Source organism: Pipistrellus hanaki, assembly GCF_964339955.1.
Source record: "Pipistrellus hanaki genome assembly, chromosome: 1".
Classification (NCBI taxonomy): domain Eukaryota; kingdom Metazoa; phylum Chordata; class Mammalia; order Chiroptera; family Vespertilionidae; genus Pipistrellus; species Pipistrellus hanaki.
In genome coordinates, this window is record NC_140503.1 from 122,778,302 (window position 1) to 122,797,289 (window position 18,988).

The following is an 18,988-nucleotide window of genomic DNA, read 5'->3' on the forward strand; positions in this document are numbered from 1 at the left end:
TTTGAACTTAAGTTTGAATAATTAAGTTTCATTTCACCTGGCCAGTTTTGAGAAATAACTTTATGCTGAGTTATATTTACTCCTAGGTTGAGATGTTTATCTTATTCATGCTATGCTTTTTATATTGTTTATTTTGGGTGTGTAGTTTCTTTGCCATGCAACTTTTTGTCATTTTGTTCATGCTTGGGAGGCTCTGTAGACATTTACTGTAATTTAATTAATTTCTTGAATAAACCTATGTGGGAAAGGAAGAAACTTACATTTTGCCCACAGGATTCTTTCAGCTAGTCTAAGAATTAAAAAGGTATGAGACATTAGCAAGAGAAAATAATCAAGTTTAATACATAGGTATGTATGGGAACCACTTATACATGTGAGAATATACATCCCATATGAATAGAAAAGGGAATGAGTATATAAGACATTTTGAACCAGAGATAGGTAAGGTGCTTTGGAGTCTTCCAAAGGATCATTGCAGGATAAGAAGAATAGATGTTAAGAAATAGAAGTTTACCTTGCCCTTTAGATAGGTCAAAAGAGTTTATCTCTAATAATCTTCTGTTAGGGACAAGACTTTTAATTAAAGTTCTTCTAGGTAGTTAAGGGAGGGGCAGAAGTTTCTCTTGAGCCAGATGTTAAAGTTGCCTTTAGCTCAATATAGTCCACATACCAGAGGCACATCTTGGCGTGACTTATTCTCAATCCCCACACCCTCCTTTTCTTTTTCTGATTTTTTACTCTAGAAAACATAGAAAAGTCTTTCTTTTTAAAAAGTTAGACTATTAAGATATTTTCTAACTTTTAGATTATTTTAAATTTTATTTGACTCTTTAAAATAATCATTCTGGATTTTATTTTGTATAAGTTAATTTTCCCCAAATTACTAACCAGTTTTTCTAGTACTTTTATTAAATAATTTCTGTCTTTCCCTGCTGATTCAGTCTTTCCCTGGAATCCTTTCATGTTGTATAGTAAATATATATTTATATTTAATTGAGTCTTTTCCTGAAATTTCCTTTTGTTTTAAAAAAAATATTTTTTATTGATTTCAGAGAGGAAGGGAGAGGGAGAGATAGATAGAAACATCATTGATGAGAGAGAATCATTGACTGGCTGTCTCCTGCACGCACCACACTGGGAATCAAGCCCACAACGTGGGCATATGCCCTGACTAGGAATTGAACCATGACCTCCTGGTTCAACTATTGAGCCACACTGGCTGGGCTCAGAGTACATTTCTTGATGTATCATACAGAACAGAGTTTTGAAGTATTCCATGATGACTTACATGTAATTACATTCTCACACATTTATATGTGCGTGCTTTCTTTGCCTTTTATTCTCATGTGCTTTTCAAGTATTTAGAGTTTGTTTACCTTGTTATTTAGGGTGATTCATTATTAAATTATCCCAGCTCTTGTATCCTTTCAGAATAAAACCAATATGGGAAGTAGAACATGAATAAAGGTAGAAAAGGTTCCTTTATTATCTTTATGGGAGAAAAAGATTGATATAGAACTTAATAGACTAGGAACATTTGAATTCATATTTATAAATTATATTGTATAATTTATTTACTATTTGATGAATACAAAAATAGCCCAATAAAACCTAATGTGTGTTACTTTTAATTAGTACTTTCTTTAAATCCCATGACACATTTGTGAATTCTAGTCTTGTTTTGCTTATATAACGTTGGTTGATAAAACACCCAACAATTTTTAGTTGCTTAGCAGGAACAATTAATGTTTTCCCCATGTGGTAACAGCTAGATTTATTCATGAGACTATATTCAGCTCGTTAGGTGGTTCAAGATAATCTTTTACACATGTCTGGGCCTAGATAGTGCTGGCTGTAGGCTGGGATACCTCAGAATGTAGGCCTCATTCTCCACTTTGTCTATCAGGAGAGTATGTTAAGACTTAAAGGGAAAGCAGCAAACCATAACTTTAAATTATTTTTGTTAGCGATAATTAAATCATCCTTTTTCTGAATAAGCCTAGAAAGATTTCTTGTCCTCATTCTAGTTTGTGGGCCATAGAATTTAACACATGTGGATGGAGAACCTGAAACTATTCTAATGCAAAAATGCATGTCAAAGTGCTATGTAAATTTTAAAGTTCTATTTATAGGTGATACATAAAAGTATTTTGTTTTTAATTAGGAAAAAAATGAAATAGTTTGCCAGATATAAACATAGCAAATAATTGTAGACTTCAGTTGCTTATATTTTATCTTGTTCAAGGAAAAGGAAGCTGAAGTCACTTTAAATAACTTATACTACTATTATTATACTAAAGGTCCGGTGCATAAAATTTATGCACTGGAGGGGAGGGGATCCCCCCTCAGCCCAGCCTGCACCTTCTCACAGTCTGGGAGACCTCGGGGGATGTCCAACTGCTGGCTTAGGACCTTTCCCCAGGGGGAGTGGGCCTAAATCGGCAATCAAACATCCTTAGCACTGCCATGGAGTTGGGAGAAGCTCCTGCTGCTGCACTCACCAGCCCTGAGCCCAGCTTCTGGCGTTGAGGGGGCAGCTCCTGCATTGAGCATCTGCTCCCTGGTGGTCAGTGCATGTCATAGTGACAAGTTGTTCTGCCGTTCGGTCGATTTGCATATTAGCCTTTTATAATATAGGATCTTTATATATAGTAATGCTATTATGTAAATATACTAGGATCTTGTTAATATATGAAATAATATCATTGGAAGTTATTTTATAGTTTTTGACAATTATTAACATTACTAAACAATTATTTTTAAGAATCTCATCTTGTGTATGTTATTTAAATTGGATTTTACTTCTATTCTTTTTTTTAGAAATATAAGGAAAAGGACAAACACAAACAAAAACATAAGAAACAACCAGAACCATCACCTGCATTGGTTCCTTCTTTGACTGTTACTACAGAAAAAGTAAGTTTTTTAAAAATATTTTTTTATTTTATTTTATTTTTTATTTTTTTATTTATGTGAGCGCCTCTGGGACTGCCTTTCGCCGATCCCCTGAGTTTCTGCTTTATAGCCCAGACTCTTTCCGTATGAGCCTGGGTCCCCATGGTCTGGCCTAGAACTGGGGTTCAGTGCTTTCGGAGCTGAGGCTCAGCACAGTCCAGACCTTCTGTCTTCTTCCTGCTTGGAAAATTTAGCAGCAGAGTCAACAGTCCGTCCTCAGCGCAATGTGCGTGCCTCTGGGACTGCCTTTCGCCACTCCCCTGAGTTTCAAAGCTGAGGCGGAGTTTCAGGGTGGAGCCTACAGACTTCCCCCGTATGTGCCTGGGTCCCCAGGGTCTCGCCCAGAACTAGGGTTCAGTGCTATCGGAACTGGGGTTCAGCACAGTCCAGAGCTTTTATCTCCTTCCCACTAGGGAACGCCAGCCCAGCCAGGCACTCAGCCTCCCATCATCTCCCTGCACGGAGCTTAGGCTTTTACAGCTCCTCTGATTTTGCTTCTGTTTTCTCTTTCCTTCTAGTTGTAGAATTTTCAGTCAACTTTCCTGTAGTTCTGGATAATGTCCATTTTGTATTTTGTATTTTTTTGAAATTGTTGTGTGAGGTTGCAGTTAGGCGTTTACCTATGCCGCTATCTTGGTTTCTCTCTCTGATGTGATTATTTTTGTATTTAAAATTTTTATATGATGTATTTTGTTTATTGATTTTCAAATATTGTACAAGTCTTACATCCCTGGAGTGAATCCCACCTGATAATGGTGTATGATCTTTTTAATATATTGGTGGATCTGATTTGCTAATATTTTTGTTGAGATTTTAGCATCTATCTTCATCAGGGATATTGACCTGTAATTCACTTTCTTTGTAATGTCTTTATCTGATTTTGGAATTAGGATTATGCTGTCCTCATAAAAAGAGATTGCAACTATTCCTTTTGTATATTTTGGAATAGTTTCAGGAGGATAAGTGTTCCTTGAAGGTTCTTGGGAAGCTATCAGGACCAGGGCTTCTGTTTGCTGGTAGTTTTTTTTTTTTTTTTTTTTTATTACTTATTATTTTATATCAGTTGTTAGTGGCCTAATTAGATTTTCTGATTCTTCTGATTCAGTTTTCGAAGTGTGTGTGTGTGTGTGTGTGTGTGTGTGTGTTTTAGAAATTTGTCCATATTGTTCAGCTTGTTGGTATATAGTTGTTCATAGTATTTTCTTACAAACCTTTGTATTTCTGTGGTGTCAATTGTTACTTCACTGCTTTCTTTTCTGATATTATTTCATTGGGTCCTCTATCTTTGTTTCTTGATTAGCTTGGCTAATGGTTCATCAATTTCTTTTATCTTTTCAAGAAACAAGCTCTTGCTTTAATTGATTTTGTTTTGTTTTGTGTTTTTAGCCTCTATGTAATTTATTTCTGCTCTAATTTTTATTCTTTCCTTCCTTCTACTTACCCTGAGTTTTTATTATAGCTCTCTAGTTCTTAAAAAGAATTTTTTTTTTTTACTGTTTTCAGAGAGGAAGGGAGAAGGAGAGAGACAGAAACATCAATGATGAGAGAGAATCATTGATTAGCTGCCTCCTGCACACCCCCAACCAGGGATGAAGCCTGAAACCCAGACATATGCCCCTATCAGTAATAGAACTGTGGCCTCCTGGTTCATTAGGTCAATGTTCCCACCACCGAGCCATGGGGCTAGGCCTCTTTCTAATTGTTTAAGTTGTTGGGTTAAATAATTTATTATGAATTTTTATTGTTTTTTTTAGTTTGGCCTATAGTGGTATGAAATTCCCTTTTAGGATTGCTTTCCCTGTGTCCCATGGATTTTGTGTTTTATTCATTTTCATTTATTTCCAACAAGTTTTTTATTTTCTTGATCTTACTGACAACCTGTTTTTTATTCAATAACATGCAAATTAGCCTCCATGTATTTGAATATTTTTGAGTGTTTTTTTTTACTGTAGTTGATTTCTAATTTCATTCCATTGTGATCTGAGAAGGTGCTTGATATGATTTCAATCTTTAACTTTTAGAGACTTGTTTTGTGTTATAACGTGGGTTCTATCTGTGAGAATGCCCCATGTACACTATTCTGCAGCTTCGGGGTGAAATGTTCTATAAATGTCAATTAAATCTATCAGTTCCAGTGTATTATATAGAATATCTGTTTCTTTGTTAAATTTTTGTCTGGAAGGTATATACAGTGAAGTCAGTGGGGTGTAAAAGTCCCTTGCTATGACTGTATTGCTGTAGATCTCTCCCTTAAAGTCCTCCAGAAGTACAAAAAAATATATATATTTAGGTGCTCCTATTTTGGGTGCATATTTGTTTACCTGAGTTATATCGTCTTGTTGGCTTGATCCCTTTAGTATTATGTAGTGATCTTGGTTGTCTCTTGCTAGGGTCTTCATTTTGAAGTCACCTCAGCTTTTTTTGTTTGTTTCCATTTGCATGGAAAAATATTTTTCATCCTGTGTGAGTCTTTTGTTCTGAGGTGGGTTTCTTATAGATAGCATATATTTGGATCATGTTTTTGTATCCATTCAGCTACCCTCTATGTCTTTTGATTGGGACTTTAATCCATTTAAATTTTTTATTATTGATAGGAACTTACTTATTGCCACTTTAATTCTATATTCCTACTCTCTTTATTCTTTTCATTTCACATTCCCTTTAGCATTTCTTAGGGTGCTGTTTTAGTGGCGAAACTTATTCAGTCTTTATTGTTGTTGTTGTCTGGGAAGTTCTTTATTTCACCATCTATTTTGAATGATAGCCTTGTGGATATAATAGTAATCTTGATTTCAGATACTTGCTTTTCTTTACCTGGAATACTTCATATGATTTGCTTCTGGCCTGTAGAATTTATGATGAGAAATCAGTTGACAGCCTTATAGGAACTGTTTTATAAGTAACAAATTGCTTTTCTCTTGCTATTTTTAAGATTCTTTTTTTTTTTTTTTTTTTGGTCATTAATTTTTGGCATTTTAACTATGATGTGTCTGGGCATGGGCCTGTTTGGGTGCTTGTTTGGGACTCTCTATACCTCCTGAACTTGTGTTACTTTTTCCTTTACCAGTTTAGGAGAGTGTTGTGTCCTTATTTCTTCAAATACATTACCTATCCCTTGCTCATTTTCTTCTCCTTTTGACATTCTAATGATGTGAATATTCTTATGTTTCATGTTGTCCCACAGCTCCCTTAAAGCTGTCCTGTCTTTATATATATATATATATATATATATATATATATATATATATATATATATATATATATATAATTTATTTATTTATTTTATTTTATAAAGGGAGAGTGAGAGAGAGATAGAACCATCATTGATGAGAGAGAATCATTGACTGGCTGCCTCTTGCACGTCCCCTCCTCGGGATCAAGCCTACAATTCAGGCATGTGCCCTTGACCGGAACTGAACCTGGGACCCTTTAGTCCGAAGGCTGATGCTCCATCCACTGAGCCCAATTGGTTAGGGCTGTCCTCCTGTTTTTTATTTTATTTTATTTTATTATTATTTTTTTAAATACATTTTATTGATTTTGTACAGAGAGGAAGGGAGAGAGATAGAGAGTTAGAATCATCGACGAGAGAGAGTCATCGATCAGCTGCCTCTTGCACACCCCCTACTGGGGCTATGCCTGCAACCAAGGTACATGCCCTTGACTGGAATCGAACCCGGGACCTTTCAGTCCCTAAGCCGACGTTCTATCCATTGAGCCAAACCGGTTTCGGCTGTCCTCCTGTTTTTTAATTATCTTTTTCTTTTTGGTTCTCTGATTGAGTGATTAATCTGCTGCATGTTCCTTCCACTGTGTTCTTTATTAATGCCACATCATTCATCATAGTTACTATACCTTTTCTCATTCTGTTGAACATCTTTGCCATCATTCTGAATTCTGTATCTGACCAATTTCTTATCTCTGTGTTACTTAGCACTTCTGTAGAATTCTCTTGTTCTTTCATTTGGGACTTTTTTTTGGCTTGCTCTTTTGGGTTTGTGTCTGTGTATTAGGTAGATCTGCTATGCCTCCCAATACCTAGTTCAGGACAGTGTCAGATGTTGTTTGTGACTCACCCTGAGTTCCCTGATTGGAGCTATCACCAATCCACAGCTTGTGGCTTCCTCTCCTGGGGCTGTGTGCCTTTAGAAAGGACCAAGATGTGCAGGAAGATCTGCTTTTCCTAGGCCCAGGCCTGGAATTAGATCAGGCAAAGACTTAAATCCTCTTGAAACTGCAGTCCCATTCACACTCAGTCTTGATTAGCCTCAGAGGGCTATCGATCTCAAGGTGGGGTCTAAGGTTTTCCAACAGGATGGGGCAACTGCCTTCTCTCCAGGTAAAAACTGCCTGGATAACAAAATTTTGTAATAGAAATATTTCCTCCACAGTTTGAAAATATAATTTAGCACAGAAAATCAGGGTGGCTGCTCTCTGAGCTCTAATCCCAGAGCGTCCAATCCTGGCTTCTTTTCACACAGGTCCATTCCTCTCTGGCCTCTGCTGTATCCCAAGTTGAGTGACTACATTGACCCTTTTGTGCATTGACCCTTTGCAAGAGTGCCTCCATTTCCATCTGTGTCCCCTTGGCAGACAGCACCCCTGCTGCTTTTCACAGCCTCATGTTGTGTGGTCACCTTTCTCAGGTCTGGTGCTTTGGGAGCTGGGGAGCTCATCTTAGCGTTTAGACCCCTGAGTTCTCAGTGGGAACCTCCCACAGCTAAAATATTCCTCTGGAACTTCAGCTGGTGGGTGGAAGCCCTGCCAGCCATTTTGCACCTTCATACTTCTTTTTATTTTATTTTATTTTTTATTTATTTTTTAATCAATCTTTATTGTTCATATTATTACAAAGGTTCTTCATTTCTTACCCCCTCCACCAGGTTCCCACCCCACCCTCTGTCCTTTCCCCACCCCCCATTGTCCTCATCCATAGGTGCACAGTTTATGTTCAGTCTCTTCCTGCATCCACCACTCCCCTTTCCCCCGAGAATTGTCAGTCCACTGCCCTCCCATATCTCTGATTCTATTATAATCAACAGTTAATTTTGTTCATCAGGTTTTTAAATTTCCTTGTGTGTTTTTTTTTTAATAAATAAACTTTTATATTTTTAAGACTAAATTTTAAAATCTAATAATTTTAAACCTTGTTTTTTCTGCCCTGGGAACTGAGAAGCAAACTTCTTTACATGTAAACTTGCCCTTAGGCTATCAAAAGGCGTAGCCATTCAAATATAAATGGACACATTGTTTAAAGATAGCTGCTGGCTGGAATTGGATTACCTGTTCTGGATGGGAAGGGCATGTCCTCCCCTTTCTCCATTAAAATTAAGGTGTTAGCTTTAAAACCTCTTTTTGGCAAGAGACCTTAAACTTTCAGAACTTAAAATTTTTCAGGTAGTAAATCAATTACTTAGCATTTTCTAAAATCAATAATATCTCCACATTCCCAAGGATACACTTCACACAAAAGACACTTCCAAATAGATCAACCAACCTCATCCAGACCCCACACAAGGCACTCACAGATCAACACCCCAGCGCTACAATAACTCATCACATCCAGATCTAAGCCTTCATCACTTGATTCAGCAGACCCTCAAGTTCCCCCAAAAGTTTCGAGCCATGTCTGAGAGGCCGCCCTGGGACAAGGGCTGGCGAGGAGCGAGCTGTTCCGGGCCTGGCTTCTCCGGGCCTGGACTCTGTTGCTCTGGTCCACTCCACAACCAGCTGCTCCGGGTCTGGCCGCAGCTGCTTGGGGCCCGATTGCTGCCGCTACGGGCCTGGATGCTGCTTCTCCGGGCCTGGCCGCTCCCTGCATGGCTGCTCCGGGCCCAGCTGCTGCTCCAGGCCTGGCTGCTCCCGACCCGGCTGCTCTAGGCCCAGCTACTCCGGGCCTGGCAGCTCCCAGCCTGGCTGCTCTGGGCCTAGCTGCTGTTGCTCCAGGCCTGGCTGCTTCCGACCCGGCTGCTCTGGACCCGGCTGATCCGGGCCTGGCCACTCCTGGCCTGGCTGCTGCTGCTCTGGGCCGCACCTTCACACTTCTTACCAGTTTATGAGGTCTCCACTTTTCTTTCTTGGGTATCAGGGTTCTCTCCAGCTAGCCTTCAGTTGATTTTTCAGATTGGTTTTTCTGTATTTTAATTATATCTCTAGTTGGGTCCTCGGCGCAGTCAGTGTAGCTTCCACTTTGTTGCCATTGTGGAATTCCCCCCACCCCTCTTTCATTTCTGATATCAGTAATTTTTGCCCTCTTTTTTATTCTTAGTTGTCCTGGCTAGAGGTTTATTAATCTTACTTATCTTTCAAATATTCAACTTTCGGTTGTGTTGATTTTTCTCTAATGATTTACTGTTGTGTTTTTGTTTAAATATGTTTTATTGATTTCAGAGAGAGGAAGGTGTAACAAAGTTATAATAGGAATATCAAAAGGAAACGAAGAAGGAAGGTAGGAAGGCAGACAAGCAATATTTGGAGCAATATGACTAGGAATTTTCCTCAAATTAATGTCAGAAACCAAACCACACAGATCAAGGAAGCTCTGAGAATATCAATAAAGATAAATGCCAAACAACAACAACAATACCTAGGTATATCAGTTTACTAAATTTAAACTAGAAGATATTAACCTAAATATAACAACAATCATCTTACACATGAGTTGTCTAAATATACCAACTGAAAGAAAGAGAGGATCAAAAAAAAAAATTCTATAGCTTGTTACTTATCTCAAGAAACCCACTTTAAATATAAAAACACATATCCTATGTAATAAAAGCCCAATATGCTAAGTATTCAATAGTCCATTCAACCAATCAAAGTGTAATCCTATATAATAAAAGGCTAATATGCAAATTGTCCCCTTGACCTGGAGTTCTATCAGGAGTTCAATCAGGGGGTGGGGCTCGTTGATTGCATGCCTGATCGCCCCCCAATGGGGGGTGGGACTGGCCGGCCAACCATCCAGGGCCCCTCCTCAGCAGGCCCCACCCCTGATCACCTGCCCCACCCCCTCCACTCCAATCAGGGGCAGGGCATTCAGCCAACCCTCTCCAGCCCCATCGTGCACTGATGGAGTACCTCAGCCTGGCCTGTGCCCTTTCACAATCCAGGACTCCTAGGGGAATGTCGGAGAGCTGGTTTCAGCCCAATCCTGCAGTCCAGGCCGAGAGACCCCTCTGGTGCATGAATTTGTGTTACAGGCCTCTAGTTAATTAATAATCAGTGTATGGAGAAAAATATACCATGCTAGCACTAATCAGGACAAAATTAAAGCAGTTACATTAATTTTGGGCACAGCAGATTTCAGAGCAAGGAACGTTTATCAGCAATAAAGAGTAGCATTATCTATATTTTTAAAAGTGCGATACGACCAAATGACTGGTTGGCCAGTTGCTATGATGTGCACTGACCACCAGGGGCAGACACTCAATGCAGGAGTGGTCCCCCATCCCCTCCCCCTGGTTGTCAGTGTGCTCCCATAGCCATTCCCCTTCTGGCCAACCTCCTGCGGCCTCCTTCCACCTTGGCTGGCCAACCTCCCGCAGTCCCTCTTCCCAGCCAGTTGGCCCTCCCAATAGGCCCTGATCTGGGGTCCAGCCAGCCAACCCCTGGGGCCCATCCCGCTGCCAGCTCTCTCCTGCCCCCCCCCCCCCCCCAATAGGCTTCAATTGTTGGCTAGGCCGAGGGACTCTGTATGTATGAATTTGTGTTCCAGGCCTCTAGTATAATTATAAAGGTTGTCAATAGAGTTAGAAGATAAAACAATTCTTAATGTGCATGTGCCTAGTAACAGAGCATCAAAATGCATCAGACAAAAACTAACAGAAGTACCTATATATAGAAAAATAAATCCAATCTTATAGTTGGAGATATTAACACATTGCGGACGGATCATAAGAATTCTTGTGTTTTCATATTATACAGTGTTTTACAAAATATCACACTTTAAAAAGATAATTAGCTTGTAAGAACATGTAATAAATAACTTCAAAGTGCAATGGGTATTTAATTTTAAGGTGTGCCTTTAACATTTATATAAAACTTTTTTTGTATTCATTTAATAGAAACTTATCTGGCCACTGGGTAAAGCTAGCAATAGAACTACTCGTCTGCAATGTTTTAATACACCTCTATCAAATGTACAGATCCTACAGGTAGAAAAATAAGTAAGGACAAAAAAAAAGGAGGGAGAGCATGAGAAAAGAAGTCAGTAAGGATATATTTGAACTGAATAGCACCACAAATCAACTGGATATAACTGATATCTGCAAACTAATTTATCCAATAACAGCAGAATATACACTGTTCTCAGGCTTACATGGAGATTAAGGAACATTCTTTACATTATGTATGGGTCAAAGAAAAAAGTTCAAGAAAAACTTTAAAAACTAACGGCAATTAAACTGACATAAAATTTTGTGGGATGTGATCTGTCCAGTGTTGCTCAGTGGTTGGAGTATCAGCCAGCGTACTGAAGGGTCTCAGGTTCGATTCCCAGTCAGGGCATGCCCCTGAGTTTCAGGTTTACTCTCTGTCTCCCACCGCCCTTCCTCTTTCCCCCATCCCCAGCCCCACGTCAGGGGGAGAGCAGAGGCAACTAGTGGAAGTGTGTCTCTCACATCAATGTAGCCTGGTTCGGAGCCATGCCTTCTGTTCACTCCATGGTGACAGCCATTTCTGTTGGGATTTATTTATCTTCTATAATTGAACCTTTGTAACCTGGAGTAGAGGCCTAGTCCAGCCAGGGCTGCAGAAGCTTGGCTTCCTCCATTGCCCGGGGGAAACCCTAGCCTTCTGCTCTCTCCAACTCCATGGCTGCTGCCATTTTTGTTGGGATTTGTCTTCTATCATTGAAACTCTGTAGCAGTGAGTGGAGGCCTAAGCCAACAAGGGCAGGAGAAAAGCTTGGCTTCCTCCATTGCCGGGGAAACCCAAGCCTCCCTCCTGCTCTCTCTGTGCCTGTAGACATCTTTGTTGGTTTTATTTGCGTATTCACTCCTGATTGGCTTGTGTACGTGGCCTGTGGGTATAGTGGAGGTATGGTCAATTTGCATATTACTCTTTTATTAAATGGGATTGATTTCAGAGAGAGGAGGGAGAGAGATTAAAACATCAGTGATGAGAGAGAATCACTAGTTGGCTGCCTCTTGTACGCCCCCTACTGGGGATCAGGCTCTTAATTTGGCCTTGTGCCCTTGACCACAATCAAACCAGTGACCTTTCAATCCACAGGTTGATGCTCTACCCATTGAGCCAAATGGGATAGAGCTTACCCATCTGGTCTTGTATGCTGCCTGCTTTTTACCTCAAAATCCTTAGCCTGTTAAATGACAGTTTTAAAAGTTCCTGTTCTAACCCCAACAGTCCTGCCAGAGAACCTGTCTCTGGTTCTGATCCTTTTAGTATGCCTCTTAAATTTTTGTAGAAAGGATGATAAGATTTCCTACATAAAAGGAACTATGGTAAATAGAACTTTAGTAATGTGATGATGAGGCATGGGGAGTTGGAGGGGGCATTCTGTAGTCTTTTGATTAGCCTGTGCTCTTGGATTATGAACTTCACAAGTGATTTTCACATCCTCTACTTAGGTCGGACCATATGCTGCTGTTGGGAGGTGGAGGGGTAGGGAGTTGGGTATATCCTTTACCTAGGGACTTTAGCTCTTATAAAAACCCATCAGGTTATGCTCTGATATTTACTGTGAAGACTTGGTAGAGCTCCTGGAGATAAAATTTTTAAAAAGTTTGAGGACTCCCCTATGAATCAGTCCTGGAATTTTTATCTCTCAGACATGCCCACACTGAACCTTCAGCAATTTGTTGATTATACTTGAGATTTTTCTACTCTGATACTGGTTTCATGGAGATTTCTCCTGGTGTATATTGGGATTTTCTGTATCTATCTGCCTTTCTTTCCAATCTTTAGGCAGTGGTTTGCCCTCTGATCTCACTGCTTCCATAAATGAAAGAGCTATTGATTTGAGTTTGTTCAGCTTTTTACTGTTAAGATTGAATGAAGAATTCTAAGTTTCTTATATGCTGAATCAGAATCCAGAAGTGCTAATATATGCATTAAATGCTATACATTTTGTTCCAAGGATCACTTACGAATTTTGATATTTTGTATTTGTATTTCATTGAGCAATTCCCATTATTTCTTTTCATTTCTTCTTTGACTCATAGTTTACTTAGAAATGTGTTATTTACTTTTCAAACATTTGGTCGTTTTTCACATTTTTTCTTGTAGTTTCTAATTTCATATCTTTGTATTATATAATTTCTCTTAAATTTCCTGAGATTAAAAAAACCTATACAAATTGATTATATGGTTTAGTATCCTGTGTTCTTTTCAAAAGAATGTGTATTTATTTTGCTCGTGCTGGGCCAATTATACTTCCTCTTGCACTTGGCGGGTAGCCACACTTGCCTCAGGTTGACTTCTGAAGGTGGTAGGCCTTTAAGCCACAGCAGACTACTTAGGAAACCAAAATTTTCTTTTTAATTTTTATCCAAGGATTTTTTTTTAATGCCTTTTTAGAGAGAAGAAGGGAGGAAGGGAAGGAGAGACAGACAGACAGAGAAAGAAATATGAGAGATTAACACTGATAGGTTCCTCCCGTATTTGCCCAATTAAGGATGGAACTTGCAACCTGTGCATGTGCCCTGACCAAGAATGGAACCCACAACCTTTTGGTGAATGGGCGATGCTCCAACCAACTGACCCACCTGGCGAGGGCTATCAAAGATTTCCTAAGTTGCCGAAACCTGTTTGGCTCAATGGATAGAGCATCAGCTTGGGGACTGAAAGGACCCGGGTTCGATTCCGGTCAAGGGCATGTACCTTGGTTGCGGGCATATCCCCAGTAGGGGGTGTGCAAGAGGCGGCTGATCGATGACTCTCTCATCGATGTTTCTAACTCTATCTCTCTCCCTTCCTCTCTGTACAAAATCAATAAAATATATTTAAAAAAAAAAAAAAAAAGATTTCCTAAGTGATCTGTCCAGCATGCATTCACGTTTCTGAAATAATCTGTTAAGTTTAACCATTGTTAAATGAGAGTATGTTTTTTCCTGAAATTTACATTGAACTCTTTGTTCTTATTTATGGAGTAGAGGCCCGGTGCATGAAATTCATGCATGGATGTGTGTGTGGGGTGTCCTACAGCCTCACCTGCACTCTCTCCAATCTGGGATCCCTCTCACAATCCAGGACTGTTGGCTCCCAACTGCTCGCCTGTCTACCTGCCTGATTACCCCTAACTGCTTCTGCCTGTCAGCCTGATCACCTCCTAACCACTCCTGGCCAGACTGATCAGTGCCTAACTGCTCCCCTGCCAGCTTGATTGCCCCTAACTGTCCTCCCCTGCAGGCCTGGTTCCCCCCAAACTGCCCTCCCCTGCAGGCCTGGTTCCCCCAACTGTCCTCCCCTGCTGGCCATCTTGTATGTTGGAGTGATGTTCAATTTGCATATTACCTCTATTATATAGGATTATAGTTTGCTAAAATACTGATTATAGTTTGTTTTTGTGAGGTAATGTCTCGTATTTGATGATGAAAATCCGTTACAGCAGTGAAAAGATGTGGTCTGGGGAAACAGAAAGTAGTAATGGGGAATATTTAGTTTTTCAAACATTTGAAGTATTCTTTTTTTTTTTTTGAACATTGATTTTATTAAAAAAGCCAATTATTTTGAAACTTGATTTTATTGTCACTTTCTCATTTTTCAAATTTATGTGACAATGTGTATTGAGGTGGTTATATGTGGGGAATTTCAGTTTTGTGTGTTTTTAGATTTTCATTTGTATTGCATTAGAGATTTCATATATATATATGTATATATATATATGTGTGTGTGTGTATATGAAAAATATTTAATTATTTATTCAACAGAAATTTAGGGCTGGTTATAGTCTAGGAACTTAGTGAATTTAACAGCAGCAAAATTTCCTTTTTTTAAAAAAAATCTTCATTGTTCAGATTATTACAATTGTCTCTCTTTTTTCCCCCCCATAGCTCCCCTCCACCCAGTTCCCACTCCACTCTCTCCCCTTACACCTCCACCCACTGTCCTCATTCATAGGTGTACGATTTTTGTCCAGTCTCTTCCTGCACCCGCACACCCTTCCCCCCCCCCCCCCCCCGAGAATTGTCAGTTCACTCCCTTTCTTTGCCCCTGATTCTATTATATTCGCCAGTTTATTCTGTTCAGATTTTTAATTCACTTGATTTTTAGATTCACTTGTTGATAGATATGTATATGTTGTTCATAATTTTTATCTTGACCTTTTTCTTCTTCTTTTTCTTAAAGAATACCTTTCAGCATTTCATATAATACTGGTTTGGTGGTGATGAACTCCTTTAGCTTTTTCTTATCTGTGAAGCTCTTTATCTGCCCTTCAACTTGGAATGATAGCTTTGCTGGGTAGAGTAATCTTGGTTCTAGGTTCTTGCTATTCAGCACTTTGAATATTTCTTGCCACTCTTGTCTGGCCTGCACAGTTTCTGTTGAGAAATCAGCTGACGATTTTATGGGCGCTCTCTTGTAAGTAACTAACTGTTTTTCTCTGTCTGCTTTTAATATTCTCTCTTTGTCTTTTGCTCTTGGCATTTTAATTATGATGTGTCTTCGTGTGGTCCTCTTTGGATTCCTTTTGTTTGGGATTTTGTGTGCTTTCTGGACTTGTAAGTCTATTTCTTTCACCAGGTGGGAGAAGTTTTCAGTCATTATTTCTTCAAATAGGTTTTTAGTATCTTGCTCTCTCTCTTCTTCTGGCACCCCTATAATTCTGATGTTGGTACGCTTGAAGTTGTCCCAGAGGCTCTTTACACTATTTTCATATTTTTGGATTCTTTATTCTTTTCTTTTAGCTTTTCCAGTTGGGTGTTTTTTTGTGCTTCTTTGTATTTCAAATCTTTGACTTGATTCTTGTGATTCTCTAGTCTGCTCTTGGGTTTCTGTATAATATTTTTTATTTCAGTTATTGTATGCTTAATATGTAGTTGGTCCTTTTTTTTTGCATTGTATATTATATATTTTTTATTAAATTATTATCTGTGTACATGTTTTACCATCGCCCCCCACCCCCCAAGTTGGTCCTTTTTTATATCCTCAAGGGTTTCGTTAAATTTATCAGCCTTTTCGAGGAAATTCTTGAAAAACCTTATATCAGTGGTTTTGAACTCTATATCCAGAAGTTTGCTATCATCCATTTCTTTCATTTATGATCTCCTTCTTTGTCTCCACATTTTGGCTTCTTCCCTGAGTTGATATAGGTCCCAGTGGCTCTGCCTCCCCAGTTAACTGAGGTGGACACTCTTGGTGCACCTCTTTGTGGGCTGTGTGCACAGTCTTGTTGTAGGTAAGCCTTGATTATTGTTGGTGTCACTGGGAGGATTTCACCTCCAGGCCAATTGGCTGTGAGGTTCTGCTGTGTCTATACTGGGAGAACTTCTGTGCTGTAGACACCCTTATGAAACAAGACTTGCAAAAGCCTCTATGCTCAGCTTGGATGGGGTGGAGTCTCAGGGCAGAGCAAACAGCATTGGCTTCCCCTAAGCCCTGCCCTAATTGGACCCTTGGTCTCAGTGTCCTGTGATAATCATTACTAGCACCTCTGAGAGAAAGCTGCCCTCAAGTTTCACCTGCTGATAGACAGTCCAGTTTCTCCCCAAATGAGTCTGGGTCTCCAGAGTCTCGCCTGGAACTGGAGTTCATAGCAGTCAGGAGCTTTTGTCTCCCTCCCGATTGAAAAAGCCAGCCGTGTACTCAGTTGCCTGCCCTTTTCACACCTCTGCCTTCCGTAGCTCTTGTCTCAGTGTGCTTTTCTTTTTCCTTCTAGTTGTGGAATTTCCAGTCAGCCAGCCTTTCTGTGGTTCTGGATGATGTCCGTTTTGTCTTTTAGTTGTAGTTTTGAAATTGTTGTGTGAGGCAGCGGTTTAGGTGTTTACTTATGCTGCCATTTTGGTTTCTACCAAAGCAGCCAAAATTAATGATCCTATGGACCTTACACACCTTTCATTTTGAAACATGTTATATTTGGTTTAATAGATTTCCCCATTATCTCCCAAAATGTACATCATATATAATACGTTTTCCCATTTTCATAGTTATTCACTTGCTATTATTTCCACATGCCTTGTATTAAAATGATTATTAAAAAGTAGAAACTAATCGTTTAAGCAAATGTTTATTTTACTCTAACATATCTAGATAAAGGGGATGATTGGGTATCAATTTTTGGATATAATAAAATACTTTTATTTTATTTATTTATTTATTTATTTATTTATTAAAATATATTTTATTGATTTTTTACAGAGAGGAAGGGAGAGAGATAGAGAGCTAGAAACGTCGATGAGAGAGAAACATCGACCAGCTGCCTCCTGCACACCCCCTACTGGGGATGTGCCCGCAACCCAGGTACATGCCCTTGACCGGAATCGAACCTGGGACCCTTCAGTCCGTAGGCCGACGCTCTACCACTGAGCCAAAACGGTTTTGGCTAATAAAATACTTTTAAACTTTGAAAATCTTAACTGCAAAATATAACTTTTCTCACCTTAGTACTTGGAATAAACAATTTCTGCTTCAAAGGCTTTAATCTTTCATTTTGGAAAGTTGCCTTCACCTGAATTTTAAAATTCTTGTTGTAGCCTATGCTAGTTGTCATCTTATAATCTCATGGGTATATTCCTCTAATCACTTTGTAGCACCTCAGTTTTAATTGTTGCCTTCCTGTGCTGAAAAACAATAAAGCTGCTTTTAATTTCATTTGTAAGAAGTAGTATGTTCTTATTGAGAATGCTGTAGCTTGAGAAACAAATACCTTCAATATTATTTACTATTATTGGCTCAATGGATAGAGCGTCGGCTTGGGGACTGAAAGGTCCCGGGTTCGATTCCGGTCAAGGGCATGTGTACCTTGGTTGCGGGCATATCCCCAGTAGGGGGTGTGCAGGAGGCGGCTGATCAATGACTCTCTCTCATCGATGTTTCTAACTCTCTATCCCTCTCCCTTCCTCTCTGTACAAAATCAATAAAATATATTAAAAAAAATATTATTTACTATGTGTCATTGAATAAATATGTCTAACTTGTACTTTTACTAATTACTGCAATTTGATGCTCAAACAGCCATAATAAAGTCACTTATGTTTTAAGAAGAATTTATAAAAGGCACTAAAGTAGTTGTTTTTACATAATTTGTTTAGGTGGACTGACTTATTTTTATAACAGAAACTTGTCTATGTTTATCTTACCAGTCCACTAATTATTTGCTATTGTTAATGTTCCACCTTTTTAAAATTTATACTCATATTATACTATGACAATCATTTTTTCCCCCTTTTATTTCCTTTCCCAATGTAAATGTTAGACTTATACAAGCACTAGCAGCAACTCTATATCTGGATCATTGAAGCGCTTGGAAGATACTGCAGCACGATTTACAAATGCAAATTTCCAGGAAGTTTCTGCGCATACAACGAGTGGAAAAGATGTTTCAGAGGCTAGAGTGTCAGAGGGAAAAGGGAAGAAATCTTCAACTCACAGCTCTGGTCAAAGGGGAAGAAAGCCTGGTGGAAGAAATCCAGGAACGGCTGTGTCATCTGCTAGTCCTTTCCAGCAAGGTATTAACTATGATGTTTTAAGTAAATTACTTGTTCTTATGATCAATAGTAATTAAGTTTTAAAAAAGAATTTATTTTTTATTTATAATTAATGGATCATTGGAGATTATTTTATAATTGCTGTAGTAAAATTACTTCCAAGGCTAGTATTCCTTGTTTAAATATTTTTGGGACTTTTGCTTTCTTTTTTTTTTTTTTTTGTGACATGTCCTTCCAACATTGAACTATAATTTTAATGTTTAGATAGATATGTAGTAATGTTTTTAAGTCTGAGAAAAAAAACAAAAGCTGGAGTTTTCCTTTCTGCTCTCTAGACCAGTTATTCTTTTTTATAAATTGTTTTTTTTTTTTTTTAAATATATATTTTATTGGTATTTTACAGAGAGGAAGAGAGAGGGATAGAG

General features: G+C 38.9%; 1 protein-coding gene across 16 annotated transcripts in view; it reads left to right on the forward strand.

The window, feature by feature from the left end:
• MLLT10 (MLLT10 histone lysine methyltransferase DOT1L cofactor) overlaps positions 1-18,988 on the forward strand; it is a 230,037-nt gene that overhangs the window by 133,237 nt on the left and 77,812 nt on the right. For all 16 annotated transcript variants that reach the window (XM_084868008.1, XM_084867998.1, XM_084867999.1 and 13 more), the window contains 2 exons: positions 2,821-2,916; positions 18,332-18,584. In XM_084868008.1, the coding sequence (XP_084724134.1) occupies positions 2,821-2,916; positions 18,332-18,584 (349 nt within the window). The remainder of the gene's footprint in view (positions 1-2,820; positions 2,917-18,331; positions 18,585-18,988) is intronic.